Source organism: Brachycentrus maculatus, unplaced genomic scaffold (genome assembly GCF_059751285.1).
Source record: "Brachycentrus maculatus isolate JH-2025_06_01 unplaced genomic scaffold, ASM5975128v1 h1tg000055l, whole genome shotgun sequence".
Lineage (NCBI taxonomy): Eukaryota > Metazoa > Arthropoda > Insecta > Trichoptera > Brachycentridae > Brachycentrus > Brachycentrus maculatus.
The window spans coordinates 734,575-754,073 of record NW_028280809.1 but is presented as its reverse complement, the minus strand read 5'-3'; the positions used below and the strand labels follow the sequence as shown (position 1 = coordinate 754,073).

The following is a 19,499-nucleotide window of genomic DNA, read 5'->3' as shown; positions in this document are numbered from 1 at the left end:
AACAAATACATATACATATGTATGTTACATAAATCGGAACAAAAGCTTAGAAAATGTAATTTAAAATTTAGGATTTTTTTTAAATAGAGTAATAATTGTGTTTTTATTATTTACATAAATACTTGAATTTCATACTATTTCTGTGAGCCTAAGCGGCTGATTATTAAAAATAGGTATCAAATTGTGGTAGAGTGGGTTCCAACCGAGAAACGCTGACTCAAGAGTCCGCGACACTAACCACGGGACCACAACCCGACGCTAATTTAATGCATTTTATGAATTAACCATTCCGCTGTAAATTCTATGTGGGCTCTAATTTATTCGATTTTAAATATATTATGTTTAACATAACATTTATTCGATTTTAAATATATTATGTTCGCCTCCGTAGTGTAATGGTCAGCACGCTTGGCTACCGTTCTGGAGGTCCCGGGTTCGATTCCCAGGGGGGGTCAAATAAATATAAGTGATTTTTACACTGTAATATTTATTCAATATTACCCTGGACTGGTACTTGAAGCGGAGGGCTGATCACCTTTCCTTCATGTGTAAACGATTGAGATAACACTGCGTTTATATGAAGCAATGCTCTCTGCACCATTGGGGTGCCGATAAGGGTTTTATTTATATTATATGTTTAACATTCTTTAGGTAAGGTTTACCGTTCGTTTTTTTCCTCAGATCTGATCTTTTTATTTTTTTCGTATCTCGGTAGATTTTAATAATGATTTAAAATAAACGGCGAAATTCATAGAGATTCTACAAAACAGGCTTGAGTTTCACAGACATATAATAATAAAACACATTTACATAGATAGGCACAAAGTGAAATGTTAGTTAATTCCATGGCCCGTGATTCTGTGGGCTATGCCGGTCATGATTATATTGATTAGTTTTTATATTCAAACACTGATTTTGCAACATTTTTTCTTGAAAGTGCCAAGTAATTTTACTGACCTTTCACACTTTTATTGAATTTAGGCATTTATACGTTTTGGGATTTATATATATATATATATATATATATATATATATATATATATATATATATATATATATATATATATATATATATATATATATATATATATATATATATATATATATATATATATATATATATATATATATATATATATATATATATATATATATATATATATATATATATATATATATATATATATATATATATATATATATATATATATATATATATATATATATATATATATATATATTTATATATTTATACATATGTATGTCCTTTTGTCCTGGATAACGTCACCTAGGCCATGCCTTCGAATCATGTTATCTTCCTGCTTCACACATGAATTCCTTGGTCTTTCTCTAGATAACCTTCGATGTATATATTATTTATTTTTCAAACACATTACACGCATAAGAGTAACATATATGATATACCCGATGACTATTTTCCATTATTCATTTTAGGGTTAAGGTTTCACATGGTATCTACAAAAATAACAATTTTTTAAAACAAATTAAATAAGTATCTATCTCAACGTTATAGGGGGCTTTACTCTACAGGTATCATTTGTTGTATCGAAAATAATTCTTAGATGGTTATTGAGAGCATTTTCGATTAAAAATAATAATTATACTGGAGTAACTTCTTTTGCGATAGTGCGCAATGGATGATAGAGTGTTGCGTGGTCTACTAAAAACATAATAATTATTTAGTAGGTCCATAATATTACAGTGCACTTTTAAAATTGTATATTTTGTAATAATCTATTTCATTGGCATCGGATCATGGGGAGTATTTGAAATTACTCCTATTTTAGTAAAAATATTTTAAACGCTTTTACTCCATTTGTATGAAGGTAGACTGTGAACACATAAGCTCAAGTATTACTCTATCGCAGAGGTTCCCAAACCTTTATGTCTCGTAGACCCCTTGCTATGTTTTTCAATTTTGGGTAAACCCCGCCTTACCTGATATTATTTTTAGCAAATTTATTAAGTTCAAATGTATTTTTGTATATAGTGTATGTAGTTGTTCTTAGGGATGTCTTTTTGAAGCCAGAATTGCTGATATTAGCAAAGCTCCTAATTTTATCAATTAGCTCTATGAAAGGATTTTTTTAGGGATTATTCGCACAGATGTCAATAGTATGAAAATTAAGCTAAAATTCACTACGATATCAATATTTAGTCCAGAGAAATTGAGGTTCGAATCTTGAGTACCGCGCCAACACAAACTGTGCGTCGTCGACCCCCGTTTCTATTTTATGGACCCCCAATTTTTTTTGCTGACATGGACCCCTTGCAAGTTTGTCGTAGACCCCTGGGGGTCTATATCGAACACTTTGGGAATCACTGCTCTATCGGATCAGGTATTTGTTGGGTAATATATATTGAAGGCTTTGGTATCAATTAAATCGCAATACCCTCCCTTTGAATTGTGCCATGCAGTACTGAAGACAACAGGAAATTATTGGAACACCAAGCTTTCTAGCTTTCACGGGTCGTTTTTTCGCTCTTTGGACTTATTATATATAAAAAAATGAAAACACGGATCACAAACACAAAAAATGTATAGATATTAAAGGGGGTACAACGCAAGACAGAATTCATTCACCGGCCGACCGCCGTAGAGGGAACACGTCTTTCTACGCCCGATTTTTTTAAAGAATATAAATTGGATTTTTTTGGAATATATATAGAAAATATAGTTTTACAAATTTTTTTTTACTCCTAACCGTTCAATAACTCTTTTCTTTTCAAAACCATATAATTATTTCTAAAAAAACTTATTGTTTCAATGAAACAAACGGTGTTTTAAGAAAAAATCAATTACGTAAAATATTACCGGGGAAAATAGCGTCTGGTTGTGGTCCCGTGGTTAGTGTCGCGGACTCTCAAGTCAGAGTTTCTCGGTTCGAACCCACTCTACTTTAAATTGATACTTATTTCTAATAATGAGCTGCTTTGGCTCACAGAAATAGTATGAAATTGAAATATTTGTGTAAATAATAAAAACACAAATATTTCTCTTTTTAAATTAAAAAAATACCTGGATTTGGAGAAAATTAAGTTGCGACTAACGGATACTGGGCCTTAACACTATTAAATTTTAAATGTGTAGGTTCATATTTTAATACATTAATTGATGCCTCATTTTATTTACATATAATAAAATGGGCAAATAAACGTATAATGTTTTTATTTTATTTATTCTCGACAGTACCTACCTACCCAACTCTTGAACTTTCTGATTTCTGTAAATACAGGCAGTTAACATAATCGATCATTATTGTCGGCACGCGGTGAAATTACACCATCACTTTCCGACAAAATTAAAAACTTAACTTCCTGAACTAACTGAAAACCTATATCAATTATGTTTTAATAAACTGGATTCGATAATGTGTTCTTAAGGTCGCTTGTCCACTACAGGAATTTTACCGTCCGGCAATCCGATTAGCATGATAAAACGGATGATTGGCTTGTGCTTTTGGCCGTCTTTCTTCGGATCAGTGCGCTTGACCAGTGTGTGATCACGATGCGCGTAAATTCGATTACGCAAAACTGTCGTAGTCGCTTTTATTTAAAAAAATAATAATAATAAAAACTGGACTGCCGGATGGTAAAATTCCGTGTAGTGCACAAGCGCTCTAAGGGCGTTTGTCCACTACACGGAATTTTACCATCCGGCACTTCAGTTAGCGTTTTAAAACGATGATTGGCTTTGATTGGCTTGTGCTTTTGTCCATCTTTATTGGGATCGGAGCTCTTGATCGGTGCGTGAACACGTTGCGCGTAAATTCGATCACTCAAAACTATCGTAGTCGCTTTTATTTTTTTTAAACCGGACTGCCGGACGGTAAAATTCCGTGTAGTGCACAAGCGCTATAAGTGTGGAAAGGTAATTAGAAAACTGTGTTCCTAATTTGTTTTTTTTTTTCATATCGTCCTCGTCAATCAATGATTTCTTTATCGAGATAAACGTCTCGAAAGCATGGTCATCTTGCACCATCTGACCACGCCCGCCTTGGGCGAGGTCTTTGCACATAATATGATATGCTCGTATATTTAGTCGAGACATACGGTCTGAAAGTGTACCTAATAAAAGCAGAACGCGGAGGTATTTTGCAATGCTGACAGCCTTTAAATAATGGTACGTTTATCACTCAAAGGAAATTACCTATTATATAGTTATACGTATGTATTTAGTTATAATGTCATTTGATCACGCTTTGGCGGGAACGATAGAAAGATGTATGTTTGCATAACGTGCTTAGCATTACAGTTTAAACGTGGTGACAGGTTTGATTCCCGATTAAGTGACAAAGAGTAGGGATTCTTTCAATCACGTTATTCTAATCTCACCTGGTTTCAAACGTTAAACATTGTTCCATCGTTTGAGAATAAATGGAGGATTAAGAATTTAATTGAGAAATAGATGAACAGTTTTAAAATCTTTTATTCACTTTTAAACTTAAATTTTTATGGAACTATCGTGTTTATAAATTTTACTGTCGTGAATTTTAAGTTTATTTACAAGTTCTTTGTGAATTGTTTTTTTCTTCTTCTTATATTTAATCATATCGAGTAATTATTAAGAACCCTGTCTGCAGGTAGGATAGTAAAAATGGAGAAGGTTGATATGAAAAAACAACTCAAACACCCAAATCAGATGAAAATAAATATTCCTTGAATTCATTTGGCTATTTGCGGGTATATCGAGCCGGCGACGCCTATTCTGCAGTCGAGCGTCTACCCAATCACACCACCGCGTCTATATTTGTGTAGTTTTCTTTATTAGTACAATTTGGTATTACGGTACTGAGCACCTTCGAGTAAAATTAAAGAAGTAAAAGATGGATAACAATTTTTAGTCCGGCAACACAAGGGCAGCTTGGAACTGCCGATGTAATTAAAAATAATTTCCCTATAATTACAACTAAAGTTTTTTTTTAATATGCTGATATTTGATATCACTTGATTGATTTACAAAGTCCGTCGTCCATCTATTGACGTTTTTATTTATATCAGGCAAACTGTATTTAATGACATCTATTGTTTGATAGCGGAATCTATAAAGGATAATAGTGATAAGTCGTCGTTCTTTACGTAGGTTCGTGTCTCGGTACAGTATTATGAATCTGGCAGCACTTGTCCATGAAAGCAATCACTTCGGTTTCCGTAGACAACCGTAGACTGCGAATTGACCGTGAGCGATGAGTCGGTCGTAACGCGAGTGTATTGTGATTTTTTTGATTTTATATTATTTCTAGTAATGTTGGCGGATTTTGACGCGATATACGAAGAAGAAACCGAGAATGAAGAAAATATCGAAGATACTCACGTCACGATGGTGCCTGACCCGATTGTCGTCCGGGGAGCTGGGAACATGACAGTGTACGAAGTTTTTTCTTCTTTGTTTTCTCTGCATATTATTTGGCCGTAGTTATATTTCGATTTTATCCTGAGATGTTAGCCTTCACTTTTTATCAGTAGATATTATTTTTCAGTTTTTTCGGATAATGTATTGCGTACCAATTTTGATGTTTATGCTATCGAATGTCTTTGTCAATAAACAGCAATGAACTCTGACGAATCTCGCTGGTTTCGTGCAAATAATAAAGCAAATGTTTAAATAATTAACGAGAGACATGGTGTTCTTTATTCCGCTCGTTGTGAATTTAGTCGCTCGTATTATATATAGTTATATTGACCACAATGAGTAGTCTGCATTGTGGCCAGCTTATCAAGGAAATGTCATAATACATCAAACTAACCTCTGCTTATTTTTACAATAAAGAATCTTTCAACGTTTTAACCCGTCGTTAGTCGCAACCCACATAATAAAATACATAGTAGCAACAACTATGTTCTTAAATATTATATGACAGATACATATTTTCAATTCACCCTATTTTTCAATGTGAATTGTAAAAATCACCATTATTTACATCTAATAAATGATATATTATATATCTCATTAGATTCATAGTTATAGTGATGTAAAATACAAAAGATCAGTCTACCATGTTAAATTAATACCGAAAAAGGACACTTACCAAATGCAAAAAGAGGGCAAACTATTGAAATTAATGTTTAGTACTTAGATTAAGTTTTTCAACTATCTCTAGTAAAACTAACTAAATCGCCTTCTAAAAAGTTCTCAAATGTATATGAAAGCAATGACAGTTTATTTAACTTTTTGGGCAATAAAGGATGTCATTTTTAGGTTGAGTAGAAGGAAAAAAAATTCAATAGTCCATATTCTTCATGATAGTTACTAATATAACATATAAGATACAAACTAAAGAAACAATGAATTGAAGCTGTGTATGAGAAGATAAAACTAGTAAAATTAAGTTACAATAAATGTAATTATACATGTTGATGATTTTGTGTACAGTAAACTACAACTTGTGATTCGGCAGTCACTTTGTAGTAAAATCTATCCATCTTTAATTTAAGTATTACTTAGTAAATACTACTATTTCTTAAAAATCTAATGTGATATGTGTTTCGATGCATTCCGCATCATTTTCAAACACCATATTTGACACGGTGTTTGAAAATGATGCGGAATGCATCGAAACATGTGTAACAGTATATTTTCAGAAGTAGTGGTATTTACTAAGTAAAACTTAAATTAAAAAAGGAATATTTATTTCTGCCCCCTATCTGCTATCCTTTTCTCCGTATAATGTTGTGATATATTTTAGAATATTTTCAAAATTGCTTAATTTATCTATCCATAATACCTATTTCGAATTTTTTCTCCTCAAAAGTTTTTTCACCCAAAAGTATCTCTCTTTGTTTTGATTCATTTTGCTTTGTCTTAGGTATTCAGTACCTGATCCTTTTGTATAAGGTCATTACTCTTTTATTGTTGTGGTCTTACCAATAAAGTGATATTATTTACTCTCTGTCCGCCTCCATAGTGTAGTGGTTAGCGCGCTAGGCTACCATGGCGAAGGGTCCCGGGTTCGATTCCCAAGAGGGTCAAAATAAATATTAGTGATTTTTCAGTCTAATATTTATTTATTATGACCCTGGACTGGTACCTGAAGCGGAAGGCTGATCACCTTTCCTTCGTGTATTTAACGATCAAGATAACACTGCTTCTAACGATGCAGTACCCTATGCACCATTGGGGTGCGGATAAGGGTTAGAAGAAGAAGAAGATTTACTCTTAAAGTGTTTTATCAAAAATTGTGCATGTTATCAAGTTGTTAATACAAAAAAATATATATCCATATTATTTCACCTCTTATTGTTTTTTTTTTTGTTAAGAATATTTAGTTTATATGTTGTAGGTCATTTTATAAAATTAACACATTGTTTGCGGGAAACACTTAAAAGCGTCTTTCACATACGATTGGTAGAAAGCGGGAGACGCTTAAAATCGTCATATTTGCTTACTTTGGGTAGAGCGCGAGAGACGACAAAAAAATTGTACAGATCGGAATTAGGCTTGTGGTTACTTGTAATTAATACACTGAGGGTTGGGCAGCAGACTGCCTAGAGTATAATTAGGGTTGGGGTTGATGAATAAACTGCCCGACAACAATTTGCTAAAACCGTAACCGTCAAATTTTCTATGTCAAACAGATAATGTACAATAAAGGGTTCAACGTTTTTATGGTCTTGGTTCTCCATTGAGCAATCACATTGAACCTTTCTATCACTCCTTAATTTTATCATAAACTCCTCCATATACATACATAGATCCATTTTATTGCTCTCGTCAATAGTTTTATAAAATATTTATAAAACAAATTAGCAACCATTGTTATATTCATAACTTTGCCGTTAAAAATATATCAGCATGTTGTAAATTTCTGCCTCTGATGACTACACAATATGTTTAGAATTCAATTGAAAATATACACTTGACAAAACATATTATTTTACTGAAATGTTGTATCATTTTAACTCGTATGTTATTATGATTTTCAAACATACACACACGGTAAAGAAACTGCTGTCCCTGTTTAAGAAACCTCTACACCAGTGGCTCCAAACCTTTGTAGACCATTTGCCTTCTATATTGAGTGATTAACATTGTTGACGGACGGTTTTTTCATCCACCCCGACCCTAATTATACCTAGACAGTCTGCCGCCTGACCCTCAGCATACTAATCCCAAGTAACCGCAAACCCGGTTCCGATCTACATTATGTTTTTTAGCCTCTCGCGCTCTACCAAAAGTAAGCAAATAGAAAGTTTTTAAGTGTCTCCCACTCTCTACCAACAGTATGTAAAAAACGCTTTTAAGCATTTCCGGCAAACAATGTGTTAAGGATTCCGTACAGTTATTTACAACAATAATGAATTATAGACTCTACTACTGGTCGATTATTAGGGTGAAGACTGACCGGAGCGTTTCGTCGTAACGTAACCTGTTACGATGCGAGCATTCAGGCAGTCAGTACAGCGAACCGAGCGCTACATCCATAGTTTCAGATTCTCGCTGATGCTCGCCGCGAGCGATGTTACGACGAAATGCTCCGGTCAGTCTCCACCTTAAGGCTTCAATTGTTAATTGTTTCAAAATAATAATGTAGAAGTTTTCATAGAGTGTTTCTCAATCAGATACTATTTAACAGAAAATGCAAATGATATATAAATGTTCATGACGTCAAGCCGCCAAACTGACAGTTATATATTTATGATTATTATATTATTAATGACTAAAGAAACAGTACCCAAGCGTGTAAGTAAGATAGTTGAATCTCAATAAAAGATCCTTTCTCTTCTATGGACCTAACTCCTACAGGTACCAGAAAAATATAAAAAAACTGCAAATCATATACTTATTAATATTAATATATCGACGGCCCCTACGTAAAGTACTCTATCTGCAAATCTGTTACTTTACAGGAGAGAGCTTAGAAGATTTTTTCAACGTATTCTTTTTTATTAATTAACTCTTTTATCTGAAATTCTAAACTAGTATTATACACATTCAAAAACACGATAAAATAATGTATCAAATCGTTTTAAAACTTTATGCTTTGTCAAAATTAAGTAGTAAGCGTTTTAGGAGTTCAGTTCATTTCGAAAATTCGATGTAGACAGCGTCTTATACGCCTGAAAACCAGGCGTAATTTATTTAATATATATTTTTTTGTTTTTTTTTTATTTGCAGATAACGGTCAGTTGATAACATAACCAAATATCTCAAAATTGACAAAAATTTAGTTAGAGCACTTTACGTAGGACACGTCGATATTATCGAGTAAATGTTTGTTAACAATGTGAAATTATATATTTCAATTATTTAATGGAGTATTCAGTCTCTAATGTTTCCTCAACAATTCAATATAGTTTAGAAGTTTGCATGTGTAAATATTATTATCAATACTCATTACTCATCTCTTTACAATAATCCCTCGAGTGCTTAGAGTTTGCTAATGAGCAAACTCCACTTATCAGGAATATTAATTACATCCATTTTACTGATATGAGTGAGCTTCCTTTTGCGACATACAAAAATTATTTTATTAGTTTTTTATTAGATTGCATGATTACAGTATCATAAAACATGTTTTGTCTGTAATATAATTTTTTCGTGGTCTTTAAATGAACAGTCATAATGTGACGTCCATAAATCACTATAAAAATATAAGTTACATGTTAGATTCATAGATAAAACGTAAAATAAGCACTTTCTGAACATTTTCTGATTTTCATAAAAATTCTTTGATTTTTTCATTCCACAGAGTAAATTTGACAGTTCAGATGTTTCTTAAAGGTATACATCTAGGATTTGAAAATACACCTACTTGGAAATACCAAGTAATTGTACACTATTGTACATTGAGTACTGCTAGTTGTATTTTCAATTACAGGTGAAATTTTAAATGTATATCTTTAAAAAAGGCAGGGGCATGCATTCTTTATAGGCAGAAAAGCAGTTCTCTATCCTAACTTACCCGCGTGACATATAAAAACGCAACCGGTACCTACCCTACCTTACTAAGTAGTACCAGCTTACCTTACTACCTACCTATCTTGCATACCATAGTACGTAATACCTAGCTTACCTTACTACCTACCTCTACTTCTTCAAACCCTTATCCGCACCCCAATGGTGCATAGGGCACTGCATCATACAAATGCAGAATTATCTTGATCGTTAAAACATGAAGCAAATTTGATCAGCACTCCGGCTTCAGGCACCAGTCCAGGGTAATATTGAATAAATATTAGAGTGAAAAAATCAATGTCTCCAGTGACAACAAGAAGACCAACATTACCTCCGCCATCTGCAGTTGAATATCCACAATGACGGGACCTTAACAAGCTGCTCTCCGGCATTACCATTACACAGTGAGGCGTCCTGTCCAACATCTTGGCCATGCTCCAACCCAAGAAGACCGAGAAGAATGCGCAACAATACGGCGGCTCCACTTTCCTGCCCTCAGACTCAGCCGATTGACAACGTTTTTCATTAATATATATTTTTTAATTTTCTCTCATCATTTTCATATCATAATCCATACCTGTATAAGTGCCCTTGAGGTAGTTTTTTACGAAAATGGCGCTATATAAATCATCCAAGATTATTATTATTATTGAACCTGCTTCTACTGCCCGCCCTTATAAATTCTCTGTGGATACCACTGATAAAAGGGTATTAGAAAATATAAATAGTGTTTGTTATATATAGCAGGCAATATGCATGACGACATTCTTAAAGTTATATGCTCCATAAAAAAAATTGTTATTGGAAGAACTTTGGTAAACACATGTCCTCTCTACTGGAGTTATTACTGTAAATATTATTGTTTTACCCTTGGCTTCAGGCTATTCTCATAAGCTTATCAGTTTTGTTTATATTATTTCTGAGTATTCTTATTTTCCATTTTTTATTCATGCCACATTGAACTGAGCTATGACTAATGCTTTTTTTTTATAACACATAAATGCGTAATCATAAATGATGACCTGTTGAACAGAGTTCAAGACTTAAATTGTACAATTATCGGGCTTTGATTGGACTGATTAAATATTTAATTGAGATAATAAAAATTTGACTGTCCTTGTCAGTACCTAATGGTGCATAGAGCACTGCATTGTATTGATGCAATGTTAATTTGATTGTTTAATTTATGAAGATAACATTATCACTCCTGCGTTTTAGCTATCAGTTCAGGGTTATATTATATATAGAAAAAATCTTAGTAAAAATTGCACTTAATAATATAAATATTACAATTAAAAAAACACTTATATAATATATTAATTAGTTGATTACTTTAACCCCCCCTCGAAATTGAATCTGGAACCTACAGCATGGTAGGCAAATGCACAATAGAGGTGGTTAGTGCTACCATTTATATTTTCATTTATAGTTTCAATTCCCGATTGGGAAAACATTAAAATTATTGTGCATAATTGTTATCATTTTGCTTTCTCTAATTTATTATTTTCTTCGGAACTTTATTCACATACAATGGTGTTTAGGTTGCTTTATCGGATAGACGCAGTAGTGTCTTGATCATTAATTACGCAAAGGCAAGATGATCAGTCCTGTACTTCAGTTGCCAGTTTAGGGCAATAACAAATAAATATAAGTATTATGGGGCTCGGGTATCGGTAATAATAACTCGCAATTAGGATGCAATCGGTTTATTCAACAGGTCGCTATAACAGTACAAGGACAAGTGTGTGCAGTCTCCCCTGCATCAATCCCATAAGGGTATAACGTAAACATTCCCCGCGTACACTCCGCCCTGCTTCTAGCGGGCGCTTGGGGTCATAGTTCAAGTTTCTAGAATTATTGCGCCGTAACATAAGTGTTAAAAAAATCACTATGTAAAATTTAATTTAAACCTTCGAACGAAACATGGGACAACATGTACTGTCACAAAGTTGAAGTTATCAGTTTATTTATTAATATAATTTACTATTATGTTAATACTTCTATGTGATATAAAGCTCTGTTTGGTAAACATAGTTTTTTTTTTTTTAATCTTTATAATGTTATTTATTTAGAAGGAAAATATAAAACCTTTTCATGAAAAAAATTCTCAATAAATTTTATCAATAATACAAACTTGCCCAATATCCGATGCTTCATTTGCTTCCTACAAAAGATATATATGTTTTCGTGTATCAATTAATCACATACATTTCCTGGTCAATTAGTTTTATTGGCCCAATCAAAATAGACGTTAAATCAATTCATATTATGCAAGGTTACTATTTTAGAGTAAGAAAGATGATATGAGTGCGGCTTTAGACTTATAACCAAGATTAATAACTCATAAAAAAATAGGATTGAACCTCCTCAAAATGCCATTTTTCGGCTTATAGGTTTAATGTTGCCAGGCAGCAGTTTTTTGTGATAAATTTTAGATCAAAGAAAACAGATCCCTGAATATCCATTTTTCTACTCTTTTAAAAAAAACTTTTTTTAAATTATTGTAGAAAATTAGGTTCAAAATAAATGAAATTCACTCAATATTTATTTATTATGTTACCCCAGACGGGAATCTGACCTTCGCATAATAAATAGTCAAGTTAACACCGCATCAATCTAATGCAGTGTCCTCTGCACCATTGGGTGTAGTTAAAGGTTAGTTAAAACAATATTGAAAGATATAAGTTAGGTCAGTGCCCAAAATTCCAAATGTATAAAAATATTTATCAGATGTTGAGATAAAAGTGTAAAATCGGCATCTAAATTTATTTGCATTTTTACTAGACCAGCTTTATATTATTGTTAAATATCCATATATTAACAAATTGTTTGAGGGAAACGCTTAAAAACGTCTTTTACATACTGTTGGTAGAGAGCGGGAGTCGCTTATAAGCGTTCTATTTGCTTACATTTGGTAGAGCACGAGACATCAAAAAATACTATAAATTGGAATTGAGTTTGCGGTTATTTGTGATATAACCCTAATTAGTATACTAATTGAGGTCGGGGTTGATGGTTGTCCGCCTCCGTAGTGTAATGGTCAGCACGCTCGGCTACCGTTCTGGAGGTCCCGGATTCGATTCCCAGAGGGAGTCAAATAAATATAAGTGATTTTTTCAAACTAATATTTATTCAAAATTACCCTGGACTGGTATCTGATGCGGAGAACTGATCACCTTTCCTTCCAACTTCCTTGCACTGCCCTATGCACCATTGGGGTGCGGATAAGGGCTTGAATTGAAAATTGAATTGATGAAAAAACCGCCTGACGACAAGGTGTTAATATAAACAATTTAAAAAATAAATTGTTGGGTAATATATCCAAAATAAAACAAGGTTTTTGTTGGATTGAATTCTACATTTATTTATGTATATCTTAATACATTTCTCGTTTTGTCTTCTTAGGACATTATCAAACACATCAGGTTTTTGATAATGTCCTAAGAAGACGAAACGTGTCACGTATTAAGATATACATAAATAAATGTAGAATTCAATCCAACAAAAACCTTGTTTTATTTTGGATATATTACCCAACAATTCAATATGGAATTCTACCAACTGTCTGCAGTTGCAATAAATAAAAAATAATTATTCAACATTTTTGGTTTATTTATCACATTGTGAATCAAAACCATGAAATGCAGATCAGTGACTTTGGCATTGGCATATTGAATGACCAGTGTATTTGTGTGCAGGTTTGGTCTCAGCAACCGCTTCAGCGCCGACTTTCCTCCCGGGCTGCAGTCCCGCGTGGCCCCCGAGGAGTTCCAGGGCACGGTGATGCGGGTGAACAGCGTCCTGAAGAAGACCCTCCCCGTCAACGTTAAGTGGCTGTTCTGCGGCTGCGTCTGCTGCTGCTGCACCCTCGGCTGCTCGCTGTGGCCGGTCATATGCCTTAGCAAAAGGGTAAGTATCCACTGTGACACAACTATGAAACAAAATTCCCATATCTTATTAAAGTTTTTTTTGTTTTTAACTTTGAATTTTACTGCATGTTTTTTCATTAATTTTTTTCTGATGAGTTTGGATGACTTGACAGATATCGCTCACTCCTTTCAAGAACGTCATAAATCAAAAAACTTGATTTTTCAGGAGAACGTTTTTAAAGTTTAAAAATATAATACAATGTATTAAAAATAAATATCAAGCCACTTATTGAACTTTTTACTGTGCAACAGATCTTTTTTGGTAAAACCTGAAGGTTTTTTCTCCATTTGGAAAATATTAAGTATATTTAAAAAAATAATTATACAATACCTTTTCTTCAAAATGTCCTGCCCTGTAGCGGGCAAATATTAAGTTAAAAATATGCCTCTTTTGCTGTTATATAGTACATTTTCTGGGCATTCCAAAAACATGCACAACTGAAAATTGAAGATTTTTTATTTATGACGTTCTTGAAAAGAGTGAGTGAGATTTTTAAATCCAAATTATATACTTAATTTGTATTTAATAATTGCTTTACAGCTTCAAACTACGTGAAGATATATCTTTCAATATCAATAGGGGTCATTTGTTTTTAGTGTTGGAATCTTAGGGTCCATGTGCAGATGCACCCATCTCTTTTCGGATTATTTGTATTCAGGCAGACTATTTTGCCAATTCTCTTCTTAATATTAAAACTGTGAAGTTATTATACTGAAACAAAAATCTTACGTATATGTAAAAAAAGTTATTTATACAATTTTGTTTAGATTATTTTTCTGCTTCAAACGCACCTGATTATGACAAGTTTTCATATTCAACGTTAACTATTTTGATAGCTCAAAATTAACCATCTAAGAATTATTTTTAATTTGGGATTGGGAAAATCTATGGCAAGTATAATGAACTGTTATAATTATGTTGCCTCTAGAATAGTTTCAAAACGCATCGCAATCTTATCTTTTAAGTTCATTCACTTTCATAGTAAACAAACATTGATAAGCATACACACTAGTTCTCTATTGTAAGCTCTGAAAACAATCTAATCACGACTGTGTCGCCGTAATCGAGGTTTTTGGTTTAATTTCCAGGCCAAGAATTCGCTGGACAAGCTGCTAGAGTGGGAAAACAGTCACCTGTACAATAAACTGGGCCTACGGTGGAGACTAACCAAACAACACTGCGATTCCTCCTCCATGATGGAATACGTCCTGCTAATAGAATTTATACCTAAAATCCCCATCTACAGGCCTGACTAGACTACAACTAAAATCAGGACACAAATCCAGCCCAGGATATGTATGTAAATAGGTTGGCCCCGCCTCTGCGACCTTTACTACAGATTAAGCGAAAAATATGAATATTTTACTTTTATAACATTGATTTACGATACACTGCGTAAAACAGCAGTTGCGAGCATTTTTGCTCTTGTATGAATTTAGATATTTTGCAGAGATAGTAGCAATTTACACATAACTTAATTATTGTACGCCAAGATCTCTCTATGTTATTTTAGATATTTTATACGTTAATTAATATTTTAAATTTTAATAACTTGCGGTAGAATAATGCATATTTAACGTGGAAGTTGTCTCAAGATCTGATTTGTGATTTTATCCAGTTTGCAAAATTTCGAATTGGTTGTGAATCGGTGCAAAGCCATGGAATATGCTTATTGATTTGTCATGGTGCTCAAAATTCAGCAATTTGGCAACAAAATATTGAAACATACTTATTCAGCTTGAGGCGATATACATCACTTCTATGCATTATGATACTTTTGTGCTCGTAAGAAAAGAAAGAATATTCATCCATAAGATTTACTTATATTTTTTTTTACGACAGTATAATTTAATATTTTTTTAAATTAATATATACATTGTGAGATTATTTCATACTATTAAATGTAATAATATTGATAAACATGGGAAGATCCGATGTAGATATTTTTGTTTCTGATTTACTTAGTTCTTGGATTATAATATAGCCAAGGGAGTTGAAAGACTAAATTTGTTGACTGATTTTAACATGTTATTGTGACATATTGTTACAAATCCACTATGGAAATAAGTTCTGCCTCTGTTCTTAAACCACTGTGTAGTAAATTTCTGTAAACTTGATACTTTTTTCATTAATCATAATAAATCGATGTATTTTGAATATTCACAATATTGCAGTTGAATTTTCACAAAACACCTTTACTTGACCAAAAATAATATATGTATCTATTCACACAATCACAAATCTGTTTTTCCTACTTTCTGCAACTTTAGAAATAAAAATCAATTATGCATTAAATACTTGTGACAATATGCAGTGATATAATATTATAATAGTATGGATAGATGATTTATTTACATTACTCTTAGCGTGGTTAGTGTCGCGGACTTTTAAGTCAGAGTTTCTCGGTTCAAACCCACTCTACCACAATTTGATACCTATTTCTAATAATGAGCCGCTTAGGCTCTCAGAAATAGTATGAAATTGAAATATTTTGAAATATTTTAATAATACAATACACAGTGTGTAGTTACCAACCAAAACACTGCAATAGTGTGAAAAGCGGAACAGAATAGTCCCCTGCAAATGTTTATACATATCTAGAGCACTAACTCGACTTCTTACTCAGCCGCGGTGAGAATATCTCAACATTTGTTCTATTTGTTTACACCGTGGTCCGCTCTTTTACCAATATGACTCATACGAAATTTGTCCAGACACAAAATAAATTTAAGCAAACTTTCCTCTTCCTAACTTGTGCAATATGAATGAAGGGTACACAAAAGAACTTGTTTATTCACTCCAAATACGAATTTATATCAGAACAAAAGCTGAGGCTCAATAAATTGGTCTATAGCTGAAGAAAATTGACAAATAAATTCATTACCAAGTGACTAATAATATGCGTTGCTTCCCATTCCTAAAAATGTATGAAGTAACATCAAGTTTCTTTTATTTTTCTTAATTTAGAAATTTTTACTTTAAATATTTTTTTTGCAAAAGAAGCTAAATAGAAAACTCTACTCTATATAAACATTGACGCATTAAGAAATAAAACATGAAATAAAGTGATTGAATAAATATCTTTTGTATACCCTTATTATTTTTCCTTGTTTAAGAAACAATGAAATGTTAAAAAATATATATAATTTTTTTTTTACATATTACACAAATTGAAAACTGATTTTGAATCTATAGCAACACGTAAATTACTTTTAGTATGTTACTGTAGTCTATTCACCATACTATGTTGGAGCGAAACATTGATTTCCAGTCGGTCCTTTCTATGAAGTATATATTTACTGTCCATTTAGAAATTATATATATGGATCGAAAGCACACAGTTGAGATTTTAATACTTAGCTGATACAAATCTCACTCTAAATTGTATTAATGCATTGGCAAAACATTCAATCAATAAAGACATATAGTTATTAACACTGAGCTAATAAAATGTGCATTATGACCCTGCTGCGTTATTCAAACATCTCCATTTAAAGACATTTTTACTAGAATATCTAACAATATTTTTTCTTAACATATGAAAAAATTCAATGTATACTCCACATTATTAACAATCAAAACTACTTGAATAGGAAATATGGACATCTGGGTAAAGTACCCAGACTTCCGTATTACCTTGCTATTAATGAGTTTGTTTCGGTTAAGATGTCTTGATAAAAATCCTTCGGGGGCTGAGTCCAGTGTTTGTGGGCAAAGATTTACACATACTCAAAATACTGTTATTTCACATGTTTAGAAAATAATATAATTCGTTGTCTTGATAAATACAAATTAGATGGAGATCTGAATAACTATATCGCTCACTCCTTTCAACAACGTCATATATCAAAAAACTTGATTTTTCAGGAGATCATTTTTAAAGTTTAAGAATATAATAAAATGTATTAAAAATAAACATCAAGCCACTTATTGAACTTTTTACTGTGCAACAGATCTTTTTAGGTAAAACCTGAAGGTTTTTTCTCCATTTGAAAAATATTTAGAATAATTAAAAAAATTAAACAATACCTTTTCTTCAAAATGCAAAAACGACACTTTCTGCCCTGTAGCGGGTAAATATTAAGTTAAAAATATGCCGCTTTTGCTGGGATATAGTACATTTTCTAGAAAATTTCATTCATTTCCCTAGGGATTCTGAAAACATGCGCAACTGAAAATTGACGATTTTTGATTTATGACATTGTTGAAAGGAGTGAGAGATAGGTACAACACTTTTAATTTCTGAACAAAGTGGACTTAATGTCGCCGCTTATAACGCTTTCAAAAGACAAAAGTTCTGCACGTAATTTACATTTGCTCTTGTGTGAATCAGGTTTCTCTTTCGATAATATGACATGTAAATAATAGTAGTTAGGTTGATCTGTATATTAGTGATAATTATGTCTGTACGCATTGTCAGATGACAAGCGCTTTGTATATATGCTTAATTAATTTAGATACTTAAGATTAGCTGGAACTAAGTTTGAAACATTGTTTTATGGTTAAAATGGCTGAAATTCTATCTGGTTTATTGACAAAATAGTTAGACGGCATGTTTAGGCTCACTTTATCTCGAAACTCATTTCATTTCACTAAAGTAACCGAGATCGCTCTTCTCCCTCAATCTCTCGTTGACTGGGCTTAATTTGTAATATAATTTGTATGTGATTTAATTTTTATTTTAGTGTCAATTTTGCTATCGTATAATGTATTAATCATTTGCTCATTTTTATATAATTTTTCTCTTTAATTTGGTATAGTAAACTGAATATAATTTATAATATTAGATGACTATTTTATTATCTTCCTAAATAATTTATTTTAATAGTGTGCCAACAATGAATTGTGTTAATACACACAAGATGTCTATGTTTTAAAATGTGTATTGTTACTTTTGCCAGCGACCCTTGTCTACTTTATAAAATAAATTCATCAGTACGGCTACAATGTGATAGGAATCGACAAGTTTGTTAATGATTAGAAGTAAATCTTTGATTATTCTCTAAGCATAGCCCACTAAAAGAGTGTTTTTGTTTGAAATATATATATTTAATATGCTATTTGAGGCTTTAATCGATTTTCTAATTAACTCCTAATGTATACATTAAAAAAATATTATTTCGTGATAAAAGATCTCTGTTTTCACGGATAAACTTAGAAATCTTATTGAACAATAACTCTGGTGATTATCTGTTTAGGATTTGCATATCAATGTTAATAATTAGAATTGTACCTGAGATTGTCCAGTGCGAATATGTCGCGTCCACCCAAGTAGAACCTCCAGATTACGAGGGACTGGTGTTGAATTAATAATAGTGATATATCGCAAATAATGCCCTAGGTGAAATGGAGACTTGAAACATTACACAATTAACCTTTGCTTTGCCGTTAATTTTCTGCTCCAGATGATGTAAAAATATATTTTTTAAACAGTTAGGGATGTGTTGTTTTATCCGGTGATGAATAAAAATTGTTTGAAATAAATATAACCATTGAAAAATATTTCATTCTTGTTTTATTACCTTGTCAAATCATTCAAGTTACAACGGCACATCGGTGATCATACGGAAACTATTATCCTGCATTCCACCTCCATCCAAAGAAAAACTTCCTGTCCCTGAATGTAATTTCAGTCTGAAATAACTCCACAGGC

General features: G+C 32.3%; 1 protein-coding gene across 1 annotated transcript; it reads left to right on the top strand.

The window, feature by feature from the left end:
- Nucleotides 1–5,161: 5,161 nt before the first annotated feature.
- LOC148311840 (cysteine-rich hydrophobic domain-containing protein 2) lies at nucleotides 5,162–15,644 on the top strand. The gene is made up of 3 exons (XM_088278063.1): nucleotides 5,162–5,388; nucleotides 13,615–13,825; nucleotides 14,935–15,644. The coding sequence occupies exons 1-3, from the start codon at nucleotides 5,267–5,269 to the stop codon at nucleotides 15,100–15,102; spliced, it is 501 nt and encodes a 166-aa protein (XP_088134189.1). The 5' UTR covers nucleotides 5,162–5,266; the 3' UTR covers nucleotides 15,103–15,644.
- The last annotated feature ends 3,855 nt before the right edge of the window (nucleotides 15,645–19,499 follow it).